Raw genomic sequence first — 23,260 nt, 5'->3', positions numbered from 1 at the left:
CAGTGCTGAACTCACAGCTTCGAGGAAGCTCCTTTCTCAGCCACGGCCCCCATCACCCAACACCAGGCAAGAAATCACACCTGAGATGTCCTCTATTTTTCCAGGATGGGATGCACGAAGGGGTCCCGGAGCTCAGGAGGGCTGAGCAATTCAGGTAGGGAGGTGGCAGGCCAAGGAGTCCCCCGACGTGCTCACCGCCAGCCACAGAGGCCACCCCCCAGGGTCCCAGGAAGTCAGGGACACGAGGGCTGTGAGCCAGGGAGGCAGAGTGACTCATCTGTGGTCACGCGGTGGGCTTGCCGGCATGGGAGCCCAACTCGGCCTCGAGCCCTCCCCGGGGCCGCGGGCTGCCTCTCCCCACCAACAGCGGTTAGAATTCATACCAGCAAGGTGCCCTGAACATATAGAGTGCTTCTCCGTACGTAAATACCAGCGAGCCCCACGGCCCTTGAAGAGAAAACATTAACCCAAGACAGCGGGATAAGTAGGCAGTGCAGACAGCTGGGGTGAACCTGGCCTCCTGAGCCCGAGGAAGTATGCCCTAAACCGGTCTTGCCCAGCCTTCCTAGAAGAGGCAGTGGCAGGGGCAGTGGGCACTTTCACCCTTCACCCAGTCCCTAGCTTTCTGGGGACAACGAATCCCAAAATCCTGATACACCTCACAGAGGCACTCACAGAGGGCAAGACCAAATGGTGTCATCAGTGAGGTCAGCCAGCACAGGAGGCCGTCCCCTGGGGCCACCTCAGCCCCCGTACCGGGTCTTATGTCCTGTTGGCGACCTTGGGCGGGTCCCCTGCCCTCCCTTGGTCTTGGTTTCCTCACCCGTACAATGTCAAGCTGGATCAGAAGCAGGTGTCAGAAGCCCAGATGCCCCCACGGCTAGGGTGGTTGACACCAAGGAGTTGGAATGGAAGGGTCTGCGGACAGCAGGTGGGGAAAGACAATGCAGCGGTCCTGTTCCACTCAGGGCCCAGGGTTATTTTAGACCCTTGGATGAAGGCCTTGTTTGTTACACGGCTCTCGGGCGTCCAAACTGACTTAAGGATCTGAATAAAGCCGTGGACCATCGCTCCAGAAAAATACGCGCACTTGCAAAAAATACGTGCACCTTGCGCACACGGTGCCTGGCCCCCGCGGGCGGAGTTCAAGGCTCTTCCTGCCCTGACAGCCGGCGTGTCTTTGAGGCCCATCTCTAGGGACATGGCAGAGGTCCCACGCCTCTGCCAAGCTGGCCTTGCTTTTGGGACTGCCCAGCCATAGATTTGTGGTCTGGTAACAATAAAAGAAAAGGAGGCCAGCGAAAGTGACAGAGGGCTGCAGGCTTAAGGGGTAGAACTCAGGTGGACGGGCCAAGAAAGCAGGCTGGGGATGGGGGCCGGATCCCGTCCACGTGGAAGCTGCCCTCGACTCCCCCACTTCCCCACTGTGTACGGCCCCTCTGGGAAGGCAGTTCTGCAGCAGGGAAACCAACCAGGGGACCGAGCCATTGACACCAGAGTGGGAGGTGACCGTGCAGCCTGGCATTTCCCAAGACTGGCACTGGTAGCTTTGACACCTATTGTGCATAAACAAGGGAGGTGGGAAGAGGGTCCTACAGTTTGGGAACCTGCTTGCTGAATGAGGCCAAAAGGGGGGACAGGGTCCCAGGAGAGGGAGGCTGTGCCCTGCTGTCCTTCCTTTTATGGATTGGGGGTCCTGAGAGCCCACACGGGGGAATGCTGATTTGGTCCCAGCTCATGATTTTCAGGTGGGGAAACTGAGGCCCAGAGGGGTCTGCTACTGACTGAGGTCCCACAGTCAGTTACCCTGATTGACAAGGCCCAGTCTGTCCTGCTCTCCTCCTCACATGGCAAGAAACCTGGAGGGAGGTGGCATCACCACTAGCCTCCACTTGCAGGGGAGGAGAGAGAGGTTTTCGGGTCGGAACCCAGACGTAAGTCTCCGTCTTAGTAAGTCTCCACACCCTGGCCCCAGCGAGGGGACCAGGCCTTCCTGCTACGTTGAATTAAAATGTACTCAATTAAATGCCAGCAATGACCTGCCAGCCCTTCCTGCTACACAGGGGAGACTGCGGATGATGGCAGGAGGCTGAGGGTCAGGAAGTCTGGGACCCAGGTCCAGCTGTGATTGGTCCTGAGGTACCGGGTGGCATTGAGCCATCCATCCGACTGGAGTCTCCTCGTCTGTAAGTTGGAGGCCACACGACACTCATAGCTATGCCGGGCGTGGTGGGAGCCATGGTTATGACAATGACTGAGGCTACTGTTTCTTTGTTTTTTGTTTTTTTTTTAATTTTTAAGAAATGTTTATTTCTTTTTGAGAGAGAGAAAGAGATAGCGTGTGAGCAGGGGAGGGGCAGAGAGAGAGGGAGACACAGAACACGAAGCAGGCTCCAGGCTCTGAGCTGTCAGCACAGCTGATGTGGGGCTCAAACTCTGGGACAGTGAGATCATGACCTGAGCCAAAGTCGGATGCTTAACAGACTGAGTCACGCAGGCGCCCCGAGGCTACTGTTTCTTGAGCACTTACTATGTGTCAGGTGCACTCCATCTTCTCAGCCTATGGGGAAGGCAGTATGTTACTTTTATACTATTGAGAAGCCTGTTTTGCCGACATGAAGACCAAAGTTGGAAAAGTTAAACATAACCTGCCCACAGTCATGGGTGCCATAAAGGGTGGAACTGAAAAACGAATGCAGGAAGTCTGAGGAGAGCCGAAAACAAATTAGTTGCTCAAGAAATACTGGCTATTACGATGTTTCTGGTAGACTTTGGGAAGTTTTTTTATTTGTTTCATGTTTATTTTTGAGAGAGAGAGAAAGAGACAGAGAGTGAGCAGGGGAGGGGCAGAGAGAGAGAGAGAGAGAGAGAGAGAGAGAGAGAGGCACAGGATCGGAAGCAGGCTCTAGGCTCTGAGCTGTCAGCACAGAGCCCGACGCAGGGTTCGAACTCACGAGCCAGGAGATCATGACCTGAGTGGAAGCCGGATGCTTAACTGACCGAGCCACCCGGGCACCCCTGGGAAATTTTTATAAAGATGTAAACAACAGCAGGAGCACCAAAACATGACAGCAATAGAAAATGCCACCCCTCCCTACCCAGACGACTCAGCCTCCCTGATGTAGGGGAGCCAGCTTGCTGTGTGACCTGAGGCCAGTCCCTTCACCTCTCTGGGCTTTGGGTCTCCTCACCTGCCAAATAAGAAGGTTGGACGGAGACCCTCGAAAAGCCCTCCCCACTTGAAAACGCCAAGGAAGGGTTTCAGGACCCTTCCCAGAGGTCTCTCTGCCCTATCTGTCCCTCAGCCAGAGGGCTGGCTGGTCACAGCTATGTGCCAAGGTCCACCCGGGAGCAGGGTGGGGGTTTAGGTAAGCGCCTGCGGACAGGGTGAGGTCGGGGCACGTGGCATTTCCTCCCCTGTCCTGAGCCTGCCGGCTCTTCCTCATGCGCTCTCACCAGGGCCCGATGCAGGTGACTCCCAGGGTGGAGGGAGAGGGCTCCTTCCCTGCTTCCCCATCTGCAGAGGAAGTGTTAGCAGGAACAAGGCAGCAGGCCATTAGCCCTCAAAGGACAAAAGTCAGCACTAGGAGGGCTGGGGGGGTGGGGGTGGGGGACAGACGGAGGGAGCCACTCATCTTCTTGGACTAAATAGGCTTGGGCAGAGGAGAAACTTTGCATCCTCCCTAGAGGCTTTCTATTTTATTTCCCTCAAATCTACGCTACAACCAGCCTACGGTTACCTTTTAAGAAACACGCTGCCGGGTTGGAATGCTAATGCCCATCCCCTTCCAGCTGTGTAGGATCTGGGAGTCCCCTGGAAAAGCCCCTTCCTTATTCCTTACCCCAAGAGCTCTCGGAAACGGACCCTGTCCTCCCCAGGCTCATCTGGGCCCTTCCCAATGAAAGACGGAACAGCATTTATTGATGAGCTCCGAAGCATGGCTCACGGGGCTGTGCCCGGCCAACAGTAGATGCTCAAATGTTTAATGAGCTAATGGGCTGGACAGACAGGGTTCCAGGCCTGGCTGTGTCACTAATTCACTGCTGCCCTTGGATACGGCCAATTCTTTCTTTCCACAGTTGAGTTTCCTGGGCTAGAAAAGGAATGGTCAGACTAGGTGACCCATATGGCCCCTCAGGTCTCTACTACGTGCTCAGGGGTGCAAAACACAGAGCCAGGGAGCTTCCAGAACGGCAGGAGGGTTTCAGATACCTCTCTCTGCTGCTTCAGAGCAAAGTGGAGGACAGGATGGGACTGCTGGTGGGAACCTCCCGGGTAGGGGTTCGGAAGGCATCATAGCCACCCCCACCCCCAACTCCCCCCAAGCACCAACCTCTGTGGGTGGACGAATGAAGTTGTGGGTAATGCGAACGGGGGAAGGGCAGGAGAAAGGATAGGGAGGGGGTGCAGTTTCCATTTAAACCAGACACCAAAAAAAAATTTTTTTTTTTTTGCAAGAGCCTTTGAAAGTACAAAGAGATTGTACTCTAACACCGCTCCCCCTACCCAATAATCTGCATTGAATTGGATCCTCCAAGAGATCAAGAATCTGGGACAGGGAAGGAAGAGAGAAAGCCCCCATGTCTGAGAGCCCTAGGAGAGGCAGGCCTGAGGCCTCAGCAGCAACCCTGGCCATCAGAGGTAGCAGCATATATGTATGTAGGCATGCAGACCCATGCGTGCGTGCGTGCGTGCGTGTGTGTGTGTGTGTGTGTGTGTGTGTGTGTGTGTTGGGGGGGTAATGGGGTAATGGTCAGACTAGGTGACCCATATGGCCCCCCCAACTGGGGGGCGGGTAATGCCAACTGGGAGCAGGCTTTGGGGACAAGTGAAACCCCCCCTAGCCCCTATGTTTGGGATCGACTTCTCTGGAGGGTTCATGAGCCGTGTACAATTCCAGACCTGTCCTGAAGTCTCCAGGGACAAAGATCACAAAGCCAGACCACAAGACCCAGGCACTCTGCCACTACCAGCCACTGAGGCCCCGGGCTGGTCCCTGCCCCTCTGCAGAATTCTGTTTCCCCATCTATAGAGTGAAGGGTTTGAGCCAGATGATCCTTCAGGGCCATGCCTGCTCGGATACTCCGTGGTGCTGAGATTCTGCAGAAAAGCATAACTAACACCTACCATCACCCAGGCCCCCGCCCCTGGAGAACTGGAAAAGGAGTCCCCAGTCCCCAGCTGCCTGTCTAAGGCTGGGGCTAGGGCAGAGGGGAGTCCCCACACCGTCTGTCCTCAACAGCCTGCCACGGCTGAAACCTTCAAGTGGTTACAATTACAGCCAGGCTAACAGGATTAGGGGAGCATTGAAATCTAAGAAATCTAATTAGCTCAGACACCCCGGCCTCCCCCAGCATGATCCTGCAGTAACCCCAGCAGCTGGGCCTGACAGGCGGGACCCAGGGCCCTCCCAGGCTACAGTCATTACCTGTACAGGTGTGCCAGGCTGGGCCAGGCTTCCTGGGGAGGCGCCAGCTCAGCTTGCCTGGCTGCTCCCTGCTCTGCACCCCACCAGCCGCAGCCTCGTCCTGGGGCGGCAGGCCGCACGAGCCCCAGAGAACCAGGCACGGGGGCGTGGGCAGCAGGCGGGCCGTGTCAGGGGGTAGAAGGAACCCAAGAGCCCCCACAGGGCGGCCACCCCACACAGCCTGGGGACTGACTCAGCCAGAGGAGGGGCAGGCTGAGTCAACGTCTGTATCTATAGAAACCATCACAGCCCAGGGAAGAGCCTTGGGCCGCCCAGGGACCTGGGGCCTGGAAACATCTCTGCTTCCTGCTCTAGGGCCAGGGATGGGGTTGAAGCCCCACGCACAGACACGTGGGCCCCAGCAGAAGTGGCAGCGTTTGGGGTTCAGAGCAAGCTCCGGCTGTTAAGACACGATGCCAAAGGAAAGGAGACCAGCCGCTGGGGGCACGGGCTGCGTCCGCCAAAGGGGGGGGGGGCGGTAGGGGTGGGGGTGGACACAGGTAGGCCCATCCGTGACCCTGCCTATATATGGCTTCTCCTCCTGAACTTCAGCTCCCTAGGCCCCATTCTGCGGCGGTCACACTGACTTCTGCGCCCGTGTCCCTGCCTGGTGGGTGGGCTGGGAAGGTGGCAGCCGTGCAGGCATCTCTGAGGCCCGGGGCTGAGTCCCAGCTGAGCTACAGGTCGCTTTACCTCTCCGCAACTCGGTTTTCGTCTCTGTTAAGTGGCGGTAATTCCAAATAGAAGCCAGCTTCCACTGTTGTTGTTGGAGTTCAGTAAATTTGGAGAGTGCTTCTAAATCCACCAAGTGCCATACACAAAGGCGAGGGGCTGTGGTTATTGCTGTCATGCGCCCTGTGGCAGGCAGCCAGCTGGTAGCGGTTAATTATTTATTTGGACTGATCTTCCTGGCCTTACTGGCTACAAGCTCCTAAGGAGCAGGCACCGTCTTACACATTTCTGGGCCCCCCACAGGTCACAATCCTCACACTGTGGGACCCTGAGGACATGTCTGTGGCCCCAGTCTGGGCCCCTGCCCCGACCCCACTCCCCGGCGCCATCAGTATGGTCCTGAATCTGTGATCTTCCAGGAAGGAATGAGTCTGTGGTCTGGAGGACCCCCAGCACCTCAAGCCCAAAGTGAAGGTCAGGAGGGGTTGCTTTCCAGAAAGCGTGCCATGTAGCAGAGCACATTAACATAGCTGTCCACTGAAGGCAGCAGCTGTCCAGAGGTGGTAAGCGCCCCGTCACAGGGGGCACGCATGCAAGCCGAGACTGGATAATACGCTTCCAGGGAAGTAGGCCTGGGGAAGCGGCTTCTAGAAAATGCTTCCAGCACCTCCAATGCAACACCTTTGTGTGCCATTCTGCACCCAGAGCCTGCCAGGACTTCAGAAGACACATGCCAAGGGCTCTAATGCTCACATCTGTCTCATCCTCATAGCAACCCAGGGGGATCAGAGCGCTCCTGCCTTTGAACCCATTTTACAGATTAGAAGACTGAGTGCCAGCAGTGAAGCTACTGGCCCACAGCAGCCAGCCTCTTGACACCTCTTCCCCCCATCTCCTCAGGCACTGGGAAGACCGCACCAAGGGTCTTCTAGGGTCTCTCTCCAGAGCCTGTGGCTGGGACTGACTTTCTCAGCCTCTCTTCATCCTCCCTGAGGGCAAGACCCAACCTCAGAATCACCCCTAGAGTTTACAGCCCAGGCAGGCTCTGCCTCCCCCCACAGTCAGGGGCTCTAGGGACAAAGAGCTTCCCTCTCAGAGGGCGTGGACAGAGGCCACCGTGTCCTGCTGAGAGGTCAGAGCAAGCCACCAGGCAAGGCTGCAGCAGGGTCCAGGGTAATTACTGCAGCCCGGCCTTTGTTGTCCACACAAAACCCAAGGAACCTCATAAAGATGAGGCGGTGATAGGAGCCCGGCAAAAGCCCTCGGGAGCAAAGTTATGAATGAAAACGTAGGGGACCCAGTCACAACCCGGCAGGCCCTGCTTCCTGGTTCCGTGACAGAGTGCCCAGAGAAACTTCCGGAAATTAACTTGTTGATGCCCAAATTTCTTACAGCAATGCCTCACCCCGAGGCGAGGGTCACGGCTGCGTGTTGGACACTGGCCAAGGCCTGAGAATTCAGTATCCGTGGCTTCACACATGGGCACTCTTGTGACACAACTCCCAGGACACAGTAGGCCTCAGAGTGCCTTCCTTCCTTATCTACTACCCCCCCCATCTCTGTCAATCAGGGAAACAGTAAATGTGCAGCTCTGCTCAGTGGGAGCCTTCCCTCTGCAACTTTTTCCAGGATGAGTCACTGGTGGACACCTGTCCTATGTGAGGGCACATCTCTGGGGGCCAGGTATGGAGATAATGTGTAACTGTTGCTAGGGGAGTGTGTGTGTGTGTGTGTGTGTGCGTGTGTGTGTGTGTGTGTGTGTGTGTGTGTGTGTGTGAGGAACTGTGGTCCTGTGGCCAAACCCCACAGTCTCTGGACCTTTCTTCACTTTGTTCCTGGCTGTGAAAGGAACAAGGATCCTCCTCCCTTCTTTCCTTGGGAGGAAAAAGGGACATATTGTCCCCACAAAGAAGCCAGAAATCCTTCTCTGCAAAGACGGGGCTAGTTATCAAAGCTTCCCAGAAGTCCAGCAATTTCTTACCCCCGACTCTTCTCTGTGAGCCATACCCCGAGTGCCTCCAAACCCCAACCCAAAACCCGTTTAAAAAACTCCTGAAAACTCCCTGCTTCTGCACCACCACCCCCAGCCCCCGCCCCAGCTACAGCGCCTGCCACCAATTCTCGAAAGTCTAAAGTTTTGAGATTTACATGTGAACCCAGCATTTCATAACCTCGTGACTTGGGACAAGGAGATGCTTCTGTCCTTTTGGGAGAAAGAAACAAAACCCAACCTGAAATCATAAAACTTAGAGGAAAACACCATCTCCCTCCAGATGCATTCCCTTGGCCCCAAAGTCACACGTGCTCTGTGGCAGATAGGGCTTTCAATGTGTCTTTTGTTTGATGCTGGTGTTTCAACATCCTCAACTTGACGACAGAAAGGTCAGTGCAAGGCATGGGGCATTCACAAACCACACCACAAGGGCCAGGCAGAGGGGAAGCAAGGGGCCAGGAATTCGTACTCCCACCCCGCTCCCCCCCCCCCACCACACTCCCACCCTGGATCCCCTCAAAAAGCAGCCAGGACAGAGAAAGCTAGGGGCTGGCCCCCTGTCCTAAACTTCCCTGATAGCTTACAAACAACTTTTAAACTCACGGGACCGTACCAACGCCAGGGAAGTCAAGTCCGAATTCAACGCCGGCCAAACTGCTCATTCTCCAACCACAGCGCCTGCCACTTTATCTCTACCTTCAAAAAAACAATAATAAGCAAACGCAGGCACCTCTGGGAACAGCCTCTGGCCTCCTGCCCTGCCCTGTGTAACCAGCCTGTCCTCACACCCACGAGAGAGGAGGAGACAGCCCTAGTTAACCCTCTGGTCTACCAGGCCCTGTTCCCAGGTTGCAGCAGGAAGACAAACTGTTGCTCAAGAAAAGCCTCCAGAAAACCCTTGGCACCCGGAGGCAGATCCCTGCAGCTTCTGCCCAGCGCCGAGCCAGGGGCTTCCACAGGCGGCTTCTTAAATCTGCGGGGTTGGGCTCCACTCTCCCATGCCCTGGGCTGTCCACCCAGGGGGCTCCAAACGGCCATGGCAGAGCAGGGAGGAGGAAAAGGCTGGCCGAGCAGTGCCCTCACCCTGCCAGCCCAGCCGCCAGCTTCTTGGAGGACCTCTGAGAGAACATTTGTTTGGGCTGCCAAGTTAAATCTCCCTCCCTCATGTCAAGGCATTGGAAAAGCAGTCAGGGGAGAGGAGAAGGGGGAGAGCTGGGAAGGAGCAGCGGGAGGGAGGGAGGCAGGCAGGCAGGCAGGCAGGCAGCTCTCAGAGCCCCAGTTACTCAGGCGCTGCCCAAGGAAGCTTGCGCTCCCAGGCAGGAGGGGGGACACCCAAGCAGGGGCCGGGCCACCAGCCCTCCAGGATCAGGCACCGGGTGCTAGTCGCTCTGTGCCCCGGCCTCCGGAGAGGCCCTCGCTCTGTGCCCGGCTAGAGGGGCGAGGTGGGAAGGGAAGGCAGAGGAGGAAAAAGTTTGTGGCAGGTAAAGGGGTAAGCGCTGAGCAGCCCCGCCGTCGGGTTGTCCCCCAGGGAGGGATGGGGTGGGGGGGGGCCGGGACCGCTGCCCCGGCGCGCTCCCGCCAGCCCGCCCTCCTGCCCGGGTTGTTTACATTCCTGGAGTGTCTTTTAAACCCGGGGCTGAGGCCGACTCCCGGCCTTCTCCGGCGGCTCCGGGGCAGTCTCCCGTGAAAATCTGCTGGCGCACAATGGCCGGGAAGGCGGCCGCCCCTCGCCCGCGCCCCCGCTGCTCCGGGGCGGGGAGCCTGCCCTCCGCACCGCGCCCTCTCCCCGCCCGCCTGGCTTCCTGGACAGATGTCCCCGGCGAGGGGGCGACGCGCGCCCGCTGCCCGCGCCCCAGACGCTGAGGCCGCGCTCCCCACTGTTTTCTCCCCAGCCCAGACGCCAGGAATGTGAAACAAGCTTCCAGAGCCCGCCCCCCACCCCAGCTCCAGCCCCGGCCCGGCCCCCCAACCTCCGCCCCGGCCGGCCTCCCACTCCCCCGGGGCCGCTGCCGCCGCCGGAGACGGAGAGGAAGAAAGAACACGGAGAAATTACTTTCGTATTTGCAGCGCGCGCACACACACACGCACATCTTCCCTCTGGGTTCCCCTCCTGGCTGGGGCAGCCCAGTCCAGGCTGTGGCCTTAACGCCCCTCCGGCTTCTAAAGACCTACGGGAAGCCCCTACACACACACACCCCTTGGCGTTCCCCGCCGGTACCGTGCGCCGCGTCTCCCCGGGCAATTCACACACAAACAACTTAACCGCGCCTCCACCTCCCATTTACAAAAGTGTGTGTTTTCCCTGGAAATTCAGATGCACAACTTAACATCACCACCCCTTGCCACCCCGAAATCCAGCGCCGTCTCCGGCGGCTCTCGTACACACGGGCGCACAACTTCGCGTCTCCCCAAACGAGACGTGCGAGACCGAGGTGGTCCTATCCCGGTCCTTCCCTCCCTGACCGAATCCCGGTCCTGCCTGGGTGTACAGAACGAGGGCTGGAGGCGCACCGACAGGAGGCGGGCACAGGGTCCGCGCGCGCACAACCTTACTCACGCCCCGCACACCAGAGAAGCCCCGGCCCCCGCGCGCAGCCCAAGCCGGCTCCGCGCAGCCGGGCGTTCGCCGGTCGCCTGGGCCTCGGCCCCGGGCCGCCAAGGGGAGCGCGGCGGAGCCTGGCCGCCGGCCGCTCGCCCGGCTTGCCTGGTCCCGGCGGACCCTTAAGGGGAAAAACCCCCAACACCCAGCGCCCCACGCTCGCACCCCAAGAGTCCACCGGGAGCGGGAGGAAGGCCCGGGGCCAGCGGGCGCCCTGTTCTGGCCCCAAACTTACCGGGCGCTGCGAGCGCCGCTGCCGCCGCTGGAGGACGCGCCGCTGCCGCCGCGGCCGCTGCCGGGCAGGCCCGGCTCCGGCCGGGAAGAGCGCTGCGAGGGCGCCGAGAACGGCTCCGCTTCGGCTCCTGCTCCGCGCCGACGGAGGCTGGGGTCACCGCGCTGCGCCGGCGCTGCTCGCTCGCTCGGCCGCCGGGTCGCTGCTCGCCCGCCCGCCGCCCGGTCGCCTGCTCTCCCGGGCGCCCGCCGCCGCTCGCTTTTTTAATGTCCACAGACAGTGAAAAGGAACTCGGCGTTAGGGGGTGAGTAAGTGAATCAACTCGCCCGGAGCCGAGCAAGTTGAAGTGTCAGATTACATTGGCTATTCTATTTCCAAAGGGCCCCGCGCCGCCGGCCGCTGGCAAAAGCAGGCGCGGAACTACGGATGGAACGGAGCGCCGCGCCGCGCCGCCGCCGCCGCCGCCGCCGCCGCCGCCAGCGCTCGACTCCGCTCGGCTCGCGCTCTCTGCGCTCTCGCCGCTCACTCTCCTTCTTTCCTTTTCGCCTCTTTCTCTCCCTCGCCTTTCCTGTCCCTTCTTTTGCTCTTTCTTCCCCGCTGCTCGGTCCCGGCCCTCTCCAAGCTTTCACCTTCTGTGGGTCGGAAGGGCTTCGCACGTCCTCCCCCCCACTGCCCCCCACCACCACCCGGTCACTCACCTTCCTCCTCTCTCCCCCTTCCTCCACTTCTCCCTGCCCGCCTCCACCTCCCCGCTCCTGCAAGTTTAGAGTAGGAGAGAAATGCTGAAGCTAGTACGGGACCACATTGAGGAGGGGGCAAAAATCACCGGCACACCGGAGTGCCCCCCCTTCGCTCGCAAGCCCCGAGCTAGAGTGCACTTGGGGCCGCGAACGCTGTCAGGTACCCGATTTGGGGGCGAGCGAGTCACCAGCAAGATCGCCAAAGCCTTCCCCCTGGAGGAGGCTTTGGTGTTGTTCCCAAAGCCGGGGGACTGGCTGGTGGGGCGAGCAGAGGAAATCCCCACCACACGCCACCACCGAGGGCGATGTTGTGCGGGAGGCTGGAGCGCTGTGTCCCCGACGGCTGGGAAGGACCAGTGCACACGGGCTGCCCCCGTCACCCTGCGCTGTCCAGAGACCCGTGGATTCCTCGAGGCCCGTCGGGGGCGCCCCTCGGCCCAGAGCATTTGGGCAGGGTGGGACCCAGGTCCAGTCCCCAGTCCCCGGCTGGGCGCTGCCCCAGGAGCCGCAGAGAGCGATGGCACTCACAAGGCGCAGTTGAGTGCACCCACTCGAGGGGTTCCCTTTGCGGACTCACCCCCGAGAGCACTTAAGTGCGCACCCACTTTGGCTCTGGTCCATTGCCACTCACACGGAAACTCCTACGCAAACAGCACACACATCCGCGCCTACACTCAGCTTTACAAACACGCTTCCACACGCGCGCACACACAAACACGCACTCACGTACACTTTCCCTCACAAATGTACTCGTATACACGGCCATACCAAGCACATTTACACAGACACACAACCGCAAACACACATACAGCGCTGTGCAACCCCCAATACACTAATAAACAGGAAACATTCCCCTGGGCATTAAATCCTCACGTTCACGTACATATACAAACACATACCCTACGCCCCCCTCCCTTTCACACCCAGAAGCCGCCCCCCGCTCGTGATTTGCTGCACCCTCAGTCCCAAATCATAATCGGCGCCCGCACAGCACGGGTTGGACACACACACTCGCGCGCAAGCAAGCCTCTCCTCCCAGCACAGGCGGGGGAGGCTTCGGCCCCGCGCCGGTTTCGGATTCCAGGTGTGGCTGGTACTCCGCGCTCCGTGTTTTGCAGTCCGCCGCGGTGTCGGAGGCGAGGCGAGGAAGGGAGCTGGAATAACAAAGGCAAGTTGGGGAGAGCGCAAGGGGGCGCAGCCCCGGCCGGGCCGCGGGGGGAGCCCTGCAAGGCCTGGGTTTTGCAGGCTGCGAGGGTCTCGGGCGCCAGGAGCCGGAGGTGGGGAGGGAGTGGGGGGGCGAGTGGGGGTCGAGGGGCGGGGCCGCGGCGTGACGTCAGAGAACAATGACACCGCCGGGGGCGGGCACCCGGAGGCAGCCCGGGCGGGGGTCTCCCCGGAGGACAGAGACTAGCGGAAGACGTCCTGGACCCGCTAGGGCCATTGCCTGATTGACGAGGCCCGCTTGGGAGCGCGGACGTGCGACGCAGACTCAAAGATCGTCCAGGCCTCCTGGGCAGTGATCAGCGCCGACCCTGGGCCAGTGCAAGGAGCGGGCCAGAGTACCCTCCCCCCACCCTATTTAAAAACATCCTCCAGTGGGCATCTCTGACCTCGGCTTGAACTCCTTCAGGACCAGCTAGATCACTCCTTCTACCACCGAGGGAAAGGAGGCAAAATGCATTCACCAGCCCTGAATTCATTCTCAAGGCTTAGCTACTCTGACAGCCAGGGAACTCAGCTTGGATTCCTGAGGGCTCAGAGGATGGAAGCTCAGGTCCACAGGGGCATGGGAGGGGATGCCGGGAACTTGCTTGATTTTCCCAGGGGAAATTCTGCCTCCGTATGCCATTAGGTGCAAGGGAGGGCACTCCTTTCTGGGCCTCAGTCTTTCGACCTGCCACATGGACTATTATCATGCTGCTGTTCCCTGCTCAGGTGGCAGCTGAGCACCCTTGGGGAAGGTGGGTGGCATGAAAGCCTTCCAGACCTCTCAGGACACCAGGGAAGCGTGGTCCCAGAACATTCCTGTGGGAGTACATTCCTGAGCCCCTCCCCCTCAGCCTCTGGGTGGCCCAGGTTCAGGACATGGGGGCAGCCTTAGAAACCCCTGGAGGCCTGACCCAGGGCTGGAAGGTGTAATTCAGCTCGCTGAGTGGTGGCTGGAGCCACAGCTGCTCCCCCTGGGAAAGCTAAAGCATTGCAGCAGGCAGAAAGCTACCCGCCCCCACCCCAGCTCCAAAACCTCGGGATAGAGTTTCTGGGTTTTGGGGCCTGGAGGGCAGGAATCCAGCCTCAGCCAAGAACTAGACCGGTTCAAGATGGGTCAGGATGCCGTCCTCCCGACATTTCTGTCCAGATTCCTCAGTGAGTGACCTGGGCTCACCACCTCCAGGAAATGGAGAATGGAGGCAACCTTGCGGGGTGACCACTCATGTTCAAAAGCTCCTGTCCAGAAGACCCCCCCCCCCGCCATCTCCTTTACATCTGAAAACTAGCACGCTACTGCAGAGAGCAGCCCAGCACACAAAGCACACAGGCTCAACGCTTTGTAGCATGGAGCTAAGGGTAATTTCAGCTCTTCCTGGCTGGGCAGGCATGACACTTGACGGCAGTAAGTCTGAGAAATCTCCCCTGGGCCCTTGGTCTGCCTCGGCCTCCTGGGGATCCTGGGCCCCAGTCTTTGGGACTCAGGCCCTTGCTGTCTCTATTCATCTTTCAGGGAGATAACAAGGCAGGTTGGATCCTTCTTGGGTCTGGCAAGAAGCTGTGACTTATTTAGTGCCTACTGTGTGCTGGGTTCTGTGGTGAGGGCCTCTTAGCATTGGCTTCCTGAATCTCACACTTCCTTGAATTCGAGGCTATTCCCATTCTCCCCTTCAGAGAAAATTGCCCTGTAACTTGCCCATGGTCATTCAGGATTCAAACTCAGGCTCTTGTTAACAAAGTTTCCTGCTGACCTCTCGGCCCAGGTCTGTATCCTCATCCATAGACTCTCCGTGTGGTCGTGGGCAAGTTGCTAGCCCTCTCTGGGCTTCTGTAAACCAAGGATAAGGTCTCATGGCGATGGTCAGGCCTCTTCGGGGACGATGTGCCTCCACCTTCCTGGCCCTGGCTTCTGTGGGCCTAGAGATCTGGGGGTGAAGCAGAGGGGAAAGTGCTTTCTCTTCCCAGCCACTGAGAACTGGAAGACAGATCCCACTCTGCCAATGCAGGGCCCAGAAATTATGTGGCTTCAGAGGCAGCTTAGTGCCCATCAGGAGGGTGTGGGCCGCATGAGGCCAGCCTGTGAGCACCAATGCAGGGTCCTGCCCACACCCATCTTCAGAGTAGACTTAGGTTTTGTTAACTGCCTTACCTTCCGGGAACCATCAGCAGGAAAGAAGGCCATTGCTTAGGCCTGGGCCTAGGGAGTGGGGAGCCAGAAGGTCCAGGGGGCCATGAGGAAGGCAGTGGTAAGAGGCTTTAGGTCCTGGGGAGAGCAGAGGACCTGTATAGGGTACAGTGAGTATGGCCTCCTGGGCCAGGGGCCCTCGCTGGGCTGGGGGAGTGAAGGAGTGACACACAGGGGGCTAACTTCCTACCTCTTCAGGAATGCCTTCTCTGTCTCCACAGTTCACCCTTCACTCCCCAAAAGGGAGCCCAGGGACCAAAAGGGCAAGAGAAGTGTCACATTTGTTGAGTCCTTACTGTTTGCCAGGCATTTTGGAAATATTGCCTCATCCTATTCTCTCCACAAGCCAGAAGGCATAATTCCCACCGAGGACAAAGGCTCAGAGAGGTTAAGTGACCTGCTGAAGGTCTCACAGTTATCCAGTGAATGGAACTGGACCTCAGGGTTGAGAATGGGGACTTGCCTCCATTCATCACGGGGCAATGGTGCAGACAAGGTGACCTTCTGAGTACTCTGGGGTGGAGTAAGGACTCCTACTCACCTGCCAGGGAATGATTGGGTCCCCTCCCATGGTAGTGGGGTAACGGGGAATAGAGTTAGTCTTCACACCTTGGTGGATCCGGGAGGCATTTTGTCCCTGCCCAGCTGTGAGGCAGCTATGTTTCTAGAGGCGGGTGGTTGGGTGCAGCAGAGAGTGGATGTGCCCTTCAGCACATCAGATCCCCCTGGGCTGCCTCCTCCCAGTATTCCAGTCCGATGGCCCACTCCCCTCCTTACCTGGAGGCAGCAGCTGCCCAGCATCCTGGCCGTGGCTCTCCCAGGCCCTTCCACCAGGAATGCTGTCTTCTCAGTTCCCGCCATGGGGCAGAGGTCCATGGTTCCAGCCCCAGCTCAGCCAGCGACCCCTTCTTCTGATGGGAGGCCCTGGGGAGTCAACTGAAAGCCTGCTTTGGAAGCTGGGCCACCTTCACTCCCAGCCCACCACTGCCCGATGTGTGTATCTTGAGCACATCACAGACTCTGTGCTTCTGTTTCCATAGCTATCAAGTAAGGGAGTATGGGACACAGGGGATGTCCCATGGCCCTTCTCCCTCTGACTGAGCCTTTGACCCTTGGACAAAGCTACAGTACACTTTAGGGTTTGAGGGGGGCCCTGCTCGGGGGAGTGCTCTCAGAGGGTCTCCTCGGGCCGGATAGGGAAAGGAAAACACACACACACACAGAGGGAACAGTTCAGTCTAGGACTGTAAATAGGTGTAACGACATTGACACTTTGCCTCACAAGGTACATCTTAATCTTCTGAGCCTCGCAATGGCCCCTTTTCCGGGGACTAAACAGAGCCCGGAAAGGAGGTGGTGGCTTGCCCGTGGCCACACAGCTGGGAAGTATCAGAGCTGGGACAAGAACCAGGTGTCCTGATCCAGTGCTCTCTTTTCTCCTCTGGTGCTGCCAGAGAGCCATCTGGGAGCTAGGAGGTCCAGCACCGCCGGGGGTCTGGAACGAGCGACTAGAGGAGGATCAAGCTTCCTACCGCTATCCCGAGGGATGCTCCTGCACCCTGAGGGAAGGGTCCCTCCTCTCTGGCACGGGAGGGGGTGGGAGAAGATCTCAGACCTCAACATCTCCCCTCCTCTCCTGGATAGCAGTCTTGGAGCCTCAAGGCCCACGCCCCCTTGCCCTGACCCATGCGTGTAGCCGTGCTGGGTGGCTTCCAGACTCGCCAGCATTCTATACGTACTCTTACCTCCTCGCGCTCTTCCTGCTCCTAGGACACACCGCTATCAACCTTCAAGGCCACATCTACAGCCACATGCTCAGAGGCCTGCCCTGATAACTCTAGCAGACGTGCTGTCTACCTGGCCTCAGCCCCCTGCCTCCAGCATCATCATTATCATCAGTGATTACTTAGTAAGCTCTTACTGTGTGCCAGGCACTGAGTATCTCATGCACACGAGCTCTTCCCGTCTTCCCGTGAGCTGATTTTCATTAGTGGTAGTAGCTTCTCCATTCTACACATTAGGAAACTGAGGCACAGGGAGTTGTATTTGCCCAGCACGACGCCTCGCTAGGCAGGGAAATTATTTTGATGTGCACCCATCCCCACCCTACCCCCGTCCAACCCCTGGCTGAAGCTTCAGGCCATAGCATGGCTCACTGCTCTATGCCATCACCCAGCATAGTGTCTGAGTGACTGACAGGCGGTCAAGTGCAGTGGGAGAGGCAAGGGGCACATAAGGATGAACCAGACCCAGCGCTCCAGGAGTTCACAGGCTATCAGGAAGGACTGCCCACATCAAATACCACTCTGAAAGTCTGGAGGAAGGAGAAGAGTTGGCGTTGAGCAGGGTCTGGAAGGCAGCCTCTGCTGGGGTAATAGACCAGAGTGGGGCATGGACCTACCCAAGGTCACACAGCAGGTGTGAGGCAGCAGCAGGGTGGGGCCGCGGGCTCCCAGTTTGATGTGTCTTCGTGCACCTCATAGCCAGCCGTGGGGTCCCTGAGTCTGTGCTGTTTTTCAAGGACACACGGTCCCAGACGCCTCCCTGATGCTGAGCTGTTCAGTGAGTGGCTCCAGTCCTTCTCTCCCCTCTATTAAATTTTTTTTTTTTTTAAAGAAGAAGAAAGAAAGAAATCCAGGCATTGTTCCTGACTGCAGCTGGTGCCGACTAGAATCCCGCCGAACAGAGTGGAGCCGAGAGCCCGGCCGCCAGGGGCCTGGCTGCTGACACAGGGCCTTTCTATTTTGCTTTCCCCTGGGGGCCCAGGCTGACGTGTCGTCCCCTCCATGGGCACCCTCTCCACCTGCCTCCCTGGCCCCAGCTCTGAGTCTCCCGCTGCCCTCACCCTCTTTGCGAAAATCCGATGCCTCTTGGGAGGGCTGTGGGGCACTGCCACCCCCTGTTTTCCTTCCTCATCCATCCCCAACCCCGAGTGAGCTGGGGCCCCCCTCCTCGCTCCCCTACTCTACCAAGGGGGCGGGGGCGGCTTCGGACGCCTGTCTAGGAGAGTGGCAGAAATCCTTTCTCTATGGAATCATTTGGAACACTGGTTTGATTTCAGAATATGCCGGGATTTTCCACCCCACCCCCACCTGACTTGGCAAGTGGCAGTCCAAGCTCACTCGTTAAGGCAATTTGCAGCACTGAGGGTTTGGGGGTTGGGAGGGGGTGGGATGAGGTGCGGTGGCAATAAACCGCTCTGCAGACAAAAAAATGCCTTTTAAAGTTACTGGTTTGCCCGCTGCCTCTGCTCCAGGAGACTTGGTCGTAGGAGGAAGAGGTTCCCCCAACTCTCCCTGGCTGTCTTCACGTCAGCCTCCCCTCCCTGCCCCTTTAGAAACTTGAGTTCCATTTTGCAACACCCCCCACTCCTGCTCCCCAAAGAGCCGGTCTGATCCAGATTACCGAAGCATCAGCCCAAAGAGAGCAGCAGCCTGGCCGCTCTCCAGGGTCCACTGGGAGCCCTTGGGCTTGGCCTGGCCATCAAAGCCAGCTTCCTGAGCATTCCCTTTCCTCCTATGGGTACAACACTTTAGAGTTTGTAAAGAGCGCTTTATGTGTTACCTGAGTGCCGCAGCAACCTCAAGAGGCAGGCAGAGACGGCACAAGCCACTTTGCAGAGAAAAAAAACGAGGGTTCAGGAGGCCCAGTGGTTTGGCCAAAGTCCTACAAGAAGGGGCAGAATCAGTATGCGAACCCCAGCCTTGCATGTCGCTAAGCATGAGTAGTAACGGTCTCAGAGGACGGCATATTCCCAGTTCTCCAAATGCTGCCACAGGAAGGGATCTCAGACACACTGGTTCATTCAACGAACACATCGAATACCTACGGCATGCCAGGCACAAAACTAGGCCCTGGGGATCCCACAGTGAACAAAACAGATGTGGTCTATGCTGCCACAGAGCTTATATTCTGTTGGAGGAGAGACCCCAAACAAACTGCGCAGTAAGATGTCCCCGTCCCCACCAGCCCAGCACGTAGGCTGCGGAAGGAGCCCCGGCGACGCGCTTCTGGTCCCAGTGTTGCCCCTAGCTCCCTGCGTGATGTCGGACAAGGCTTCCTACCTATGAAATCGACATGTGGCGCTTCACACATTTCCTCTGGTTCCTGCCCTACTCCCAGCCTCTGAGTCAATTGGTTAATGATTTCCTAGCATGAATAATTACTCGGATTAATTTTTTCTCAAACCTGACTTTCCATAGGCTCTCGGGGCCAGAGAGGGGCTTCTGAGGTCATCTAAGCCTGAGCCCCTCAGTGCCATTCGTCTCAGGAGGTGACAATCTCTGCTTGCATCCTTCTGGGGATGGGGAGCTCGCTCCCGTGCGTGGCAGACAACTGCTCAGTGGTGTGCTGGGTAAGTGTTTAACATCTGGCTCTCCGTAATGGGGAACACCTGATGGATGGCATTTGCCGACTTCCATGGTGTAAATACTTACACCGTGGCCAGTTTTCAAGATGCAGACTTCACATCAAGCAGCTCGCAGAGTGCCTGAAAATTTAGCGATCGGCTCCGACGCATCGCTGCCCTGCCCCACAGAGAAGCCCGGTCCAGCTTTACGTGTTGGAAAGTTCTTCCTGGTGTGGAGCAAAGCATCTAGTTATCAGGAACTCTAGCCTGAAAGTCCTGAGCTACTTCTCTGGGGTGTCCAAGGACAAGGGGGACCCTTGGCCCCCATGAAACCCTTCAGAGAATAGGAGGAATTGACTTCTGTCTCCCTGTGAGAGGGGGAGTTCCTAGGCCAAGTGGGGTCAGGGCATGCTGACCCTCTCTCTCTGCCTTTCCTCCCTCCCTTCCGCGAATACTCATTGGGCCCCTGTGACACACGAGGCACCACGCTAGGTACTGCGGGAGCGGCCACCCATGTCTTCGTGCACACTGGCCCCTCCAGCCGGAAAGTCTTCCCACTCGGCCTGTCCATCTTGGAGGCCGTGCTCAGATGTCACCCGCTCTCAAAAGCCTGCCCTGCCCTCCGCCCCTTCCCCTCCCGAGGCAGGCAGGCGCCCGCCCTCCCCGAGCCTTTATCGGTCCCTGTTTGGCACTTACCACTTTCTACCTTGGATTACAGCTATTTGTGTACTCGGCTTATCTCGCTGCCAGACTGAGAGGCAGCGGGCTTGCTGAAAGATCATGGACTTTGGAGCCCTCGCGACCCGGCCCTGAATCCCAACCTGGCCACTTACGGCTGTGAGCCCTAGGGAATCTCGTACTACCTATCGGAGCCTCAGTTTCCTTATCTGCAAAGTGGGGCCGGTGATGACTACTTCCAAGGTGGTTTGACCATTGCATGAGATTAGAAATGCGACTCCCCTTTCCTGTTCCTATCTGGGACTCCCATCCTCTGGGGGACAGAGATTCTGTCCAGTGCCTCTTTGTGTCCTGGTGGTCACAGTGTAAATATTAACAACAATGGTAAACATATAGCGATCACTGTGTGCAGGGTGTTGTTCTGAGAATTTACATGTGCTACCTCCTTTCATTCTCACCACGGCCGTGTGGCATTAGAACTATTCTTCCCAGTGATAGATGAGCAATCCGAAGCACAGAAAGGTTAGGTACCAAGCCCAAGGTCACACAGTGAGTGGAGAGCTGAGAGTTGAATGTAGGGAGGTCAGCTCCGGGGCCTAAGCTGGGAACACTATGTGAAATGGCCATGGTAGAAGGGCTTGGAGGGGCTTATGGAGCTGTGTGTGTGTGCGTGTGTGTGTGTGTGTGCGCGCGTGCCCACCGCGCACCCCAGCCCATGGACATTCTTGCCCTGTCCTGTGGGGTGAGGGTGGGTGTGGACAGAGAAGCTCCTGGTCTGTCGTCTAGGACCTTTCAGCAGGTAAAGCAGTTAGGGCCAAAGAGAGGAATGTCTCCAGGTCCCTAGAGGCCAGGGATCGAGAGAGGCCACCCACGGACAGGCAATCGGGCAATCAGAGAAGGCTTCATAGAAGAAGTGGCATTTGCAGTGGGCCTTGACAGATGAAGGTCTGGGTGGGTGTGGACAGCAAGGCAGAACACAGGAGCAAAAGCGCAGAGGTGGAAGAGGTGTTTTAGGGATTCACTTAGGGGTCAGGCTAGATGTTCTCCTGCGTTTGGGTAGATGGGTAGAGCCGATAAGGTGAATACGGGGAAGGGTGTGTTAGTGGTCCAGCCCTTGATACCAGAAGAGCTGAGGGAGCCGTTTCAGGGGCTCTGAAAGCCAGTGTAGACCCTGAAGAGCTGAGAACCAGGTGGGCTGCCCTTGGGGTCAGATTAGCATTTTGCTTCGTTACAAGCTATTCTGAGTCTTCAAAGTCCTAGGTTTTTGAATCCAGCTATGCTCTTGGGGACGTCTCAGAGCCATAGTTTCCCCATCTGCAGAATGGGCATGAAGAGTGGACCTTTGGAGCCAGTTGGAGGAGGAAACAGGGCTGGGGGTAGGACCATGCCTGACGCTCCTGGGGTAGGAAGTGGTGGGAGGGACTTGGGGGGGGGTGGTTGGGAAGCCGGAAGGGGATGGGGGAGGAGCTCCACGTGCCCAGCCAGTGAGTGCCAAGTTGGCTCAGGTTGTGCCTCGTGACTCTTCCAACAGCACAAGCTCCATTTTCCCGGCATCGCCAAAGGCTGCCCAGCTCTGCTGGCTCCGGGCCAATCTCCCTTGTAGGCTTCTGCAAGGACAGTGCCTGGCAGGCTGTGGGCTGACCCCGTTCCTCCGGCCGGCCCGGTTCAGTCCCACTATGCCCCTCCAGGTAGCACCAGTGAATCCTTTAAGAGCGTTCATTGTGTGCCAGGGGCTGTTTTCGATGCCTCCATTATATTAACTAATTTAATCCTCACAACTGCGCTGTGAGTACACTCATTTCAAACGAGGAAACTGAGGCATGGCGGTCCCACTGCGGCTCCATGGGAGGAGAGGAGACGCCTAAGGAGCGGAGAGAGCCTGGGGAGCCTGGCAGCAGAGACTGCGAGACAGAAGTCTGGACCCCTTCTGGCTGTTTTCCCTGTGGGGGGACCCTCACACTTTTCCTTTCTGCTCATTTCAAAGTTCACGAGCAGCTCCTCTGTCCACACAGGTGCCTGTCCGTAGGTCCACACACTGGACCCCATAGTCACCCAGACTCACACAGACACTCCCGCATGAGTGTCACCATTGTCAAGGCACAGACACAGACGTGTGCAGGCATCGTGCCTACCCGGCTGGACACACACACACACACACACACACACACACACACACACACGGCATGAGTGGCCCTTGGGCCTCAAGGATACACATACACACCGCCTGACAGACACACATGTGAGCGTCCCTCACACGCTCATAGATCTCCCACCACCCCCGCACACACATGCGAGGTACATACACTCCTGTGTCCCCAAAGTGACCTGGCGGGATCTGTGAACTCACGCTGCAGCCCCCTGGCCCCCGGGCTCTGCGGGTGGCCCTCTGGCCCAGGCATCTTCATTCTTGTCCGTTCAAGCCCACGGCTCCAGAATGTGTCTGCCGTGCAGGTCCCGCCCAAATCATTGCCCTGCTCTGCCTCCTTCTATAGGAACTGGGCCTCAGGGGTGTGCTAGGGGCTTGGGGGTGGACGGTTACCCTCCCCCCAACCCCAAGGGCTACAGAGGGAGCAGCAGGAAGAGGAGATAAATTAATCCTGGCCTCCCCTCCCCCGGGCTCTCTGTGATGCTAATTCTCTCCGCCTTTGATCCAGCCCAGGCCCCTAACTGGAGCAGGAGCAGGCGTTGGGCCTGTGCTGAGATTAGGGCTGCCCTGGGTGAGGGCCCCAGGCATAGCCCCCCAGGCAGCGGGTTGGGATTTCTCTCCTAGGGAGGGGTCTTGGGGACCAGAGCTCTGGTTACTGACCCCGGCCTTTACAACACACTCTCCTTTGCGAGAACTTTCTCATCCTTTCTCCTCTCCCAGGGGCCCTGTGCTTCCCATTTTACACGGGAGCAGAAGTGAGGCCCAGGGATGGAAGGACTCCAGAAGCTTCAGGCCAGTGAGTGCTGAGTCCAGACCTGGAGCAGAGCTCTGTCCCAGCCTCCCATCTCACCCTGTTTCCACTGAGGGTTTTTGTTTGTTCTGGTGACTTTTTTTTTTTTTTTTTTTAAAAACCACTACTTCCTGGGGCGCCTGGGTGGCTCCGTCAGTTGAGCATCTGACCTCGGCTCACGTCACGATCTCACAGTTTGTGAG

General features: G+C 58.1%; 2 protein-coding genes across 6 annotated transcripts in view; one reads left to right on the top strand and one right to left on the bottom strand.

The window, feature by feature from the left end:
- ZMIZ1 (zinc finger MIZ-type containing 1) overlaps positions 1-11,099 on the bottom strand; it is a 233,259-nt gene extending 222,160 nt beyond the window's left edge. For all 5 annotated transcript variants that reach the window (XM_045040201.1, XM_045040204.1, XM_011287295.4 and 2 more), the window contains exon 1: positions 10,968-11,099. The gene's annotated coding sequence lies outside the window, so the exon portion shown is untranslated. The remainder of the gene's footprint in view (positions 1-10,967) is intronic.
- A 365-nt stretch (positions 11,100-11,464) lies between these two features.
- LOC105261021 lies at positions 11,465-20,520 on the top strand. Its single transcript, XM_019813378.3, has 3 exons — positions 11,465-12,872; positions 19,298-19,449; positions 20,162-20,520. The coding sequence occupies exons 1-2, from the start codon at positions 11,744-11,746 to the stop codon at positions 19,333-19,335; spliced, it is 1,167 nt and encodes a 388-aa protein (XP_019668937.2). The 5' UTR covers positions 11,465-11,743; the 3' UTR covers positions 19,336-19,449; positions 20,162-20,520.
- The last annotated feature ends 2,740 nt before the right edge of the window (positions 20,521-23,260 follow it).

This window comes from Felis catus, chromosome D2, assembly GCF_018350175.1.
Source record: "Felis catus isolate Fca126 chromosome D2, F.catus_Fca126_mat1.0, whole genome shotgun sequence".
NCBI lineage: Eukaryota > Metazoa > Chordata > Mammalia > Carnivora > Felidae > Felis > Felis catus.
Note: the sequence above shows the minus strand (reverse complement) of the source record. Positions and strands in the feature narration are given on the sequence as shown.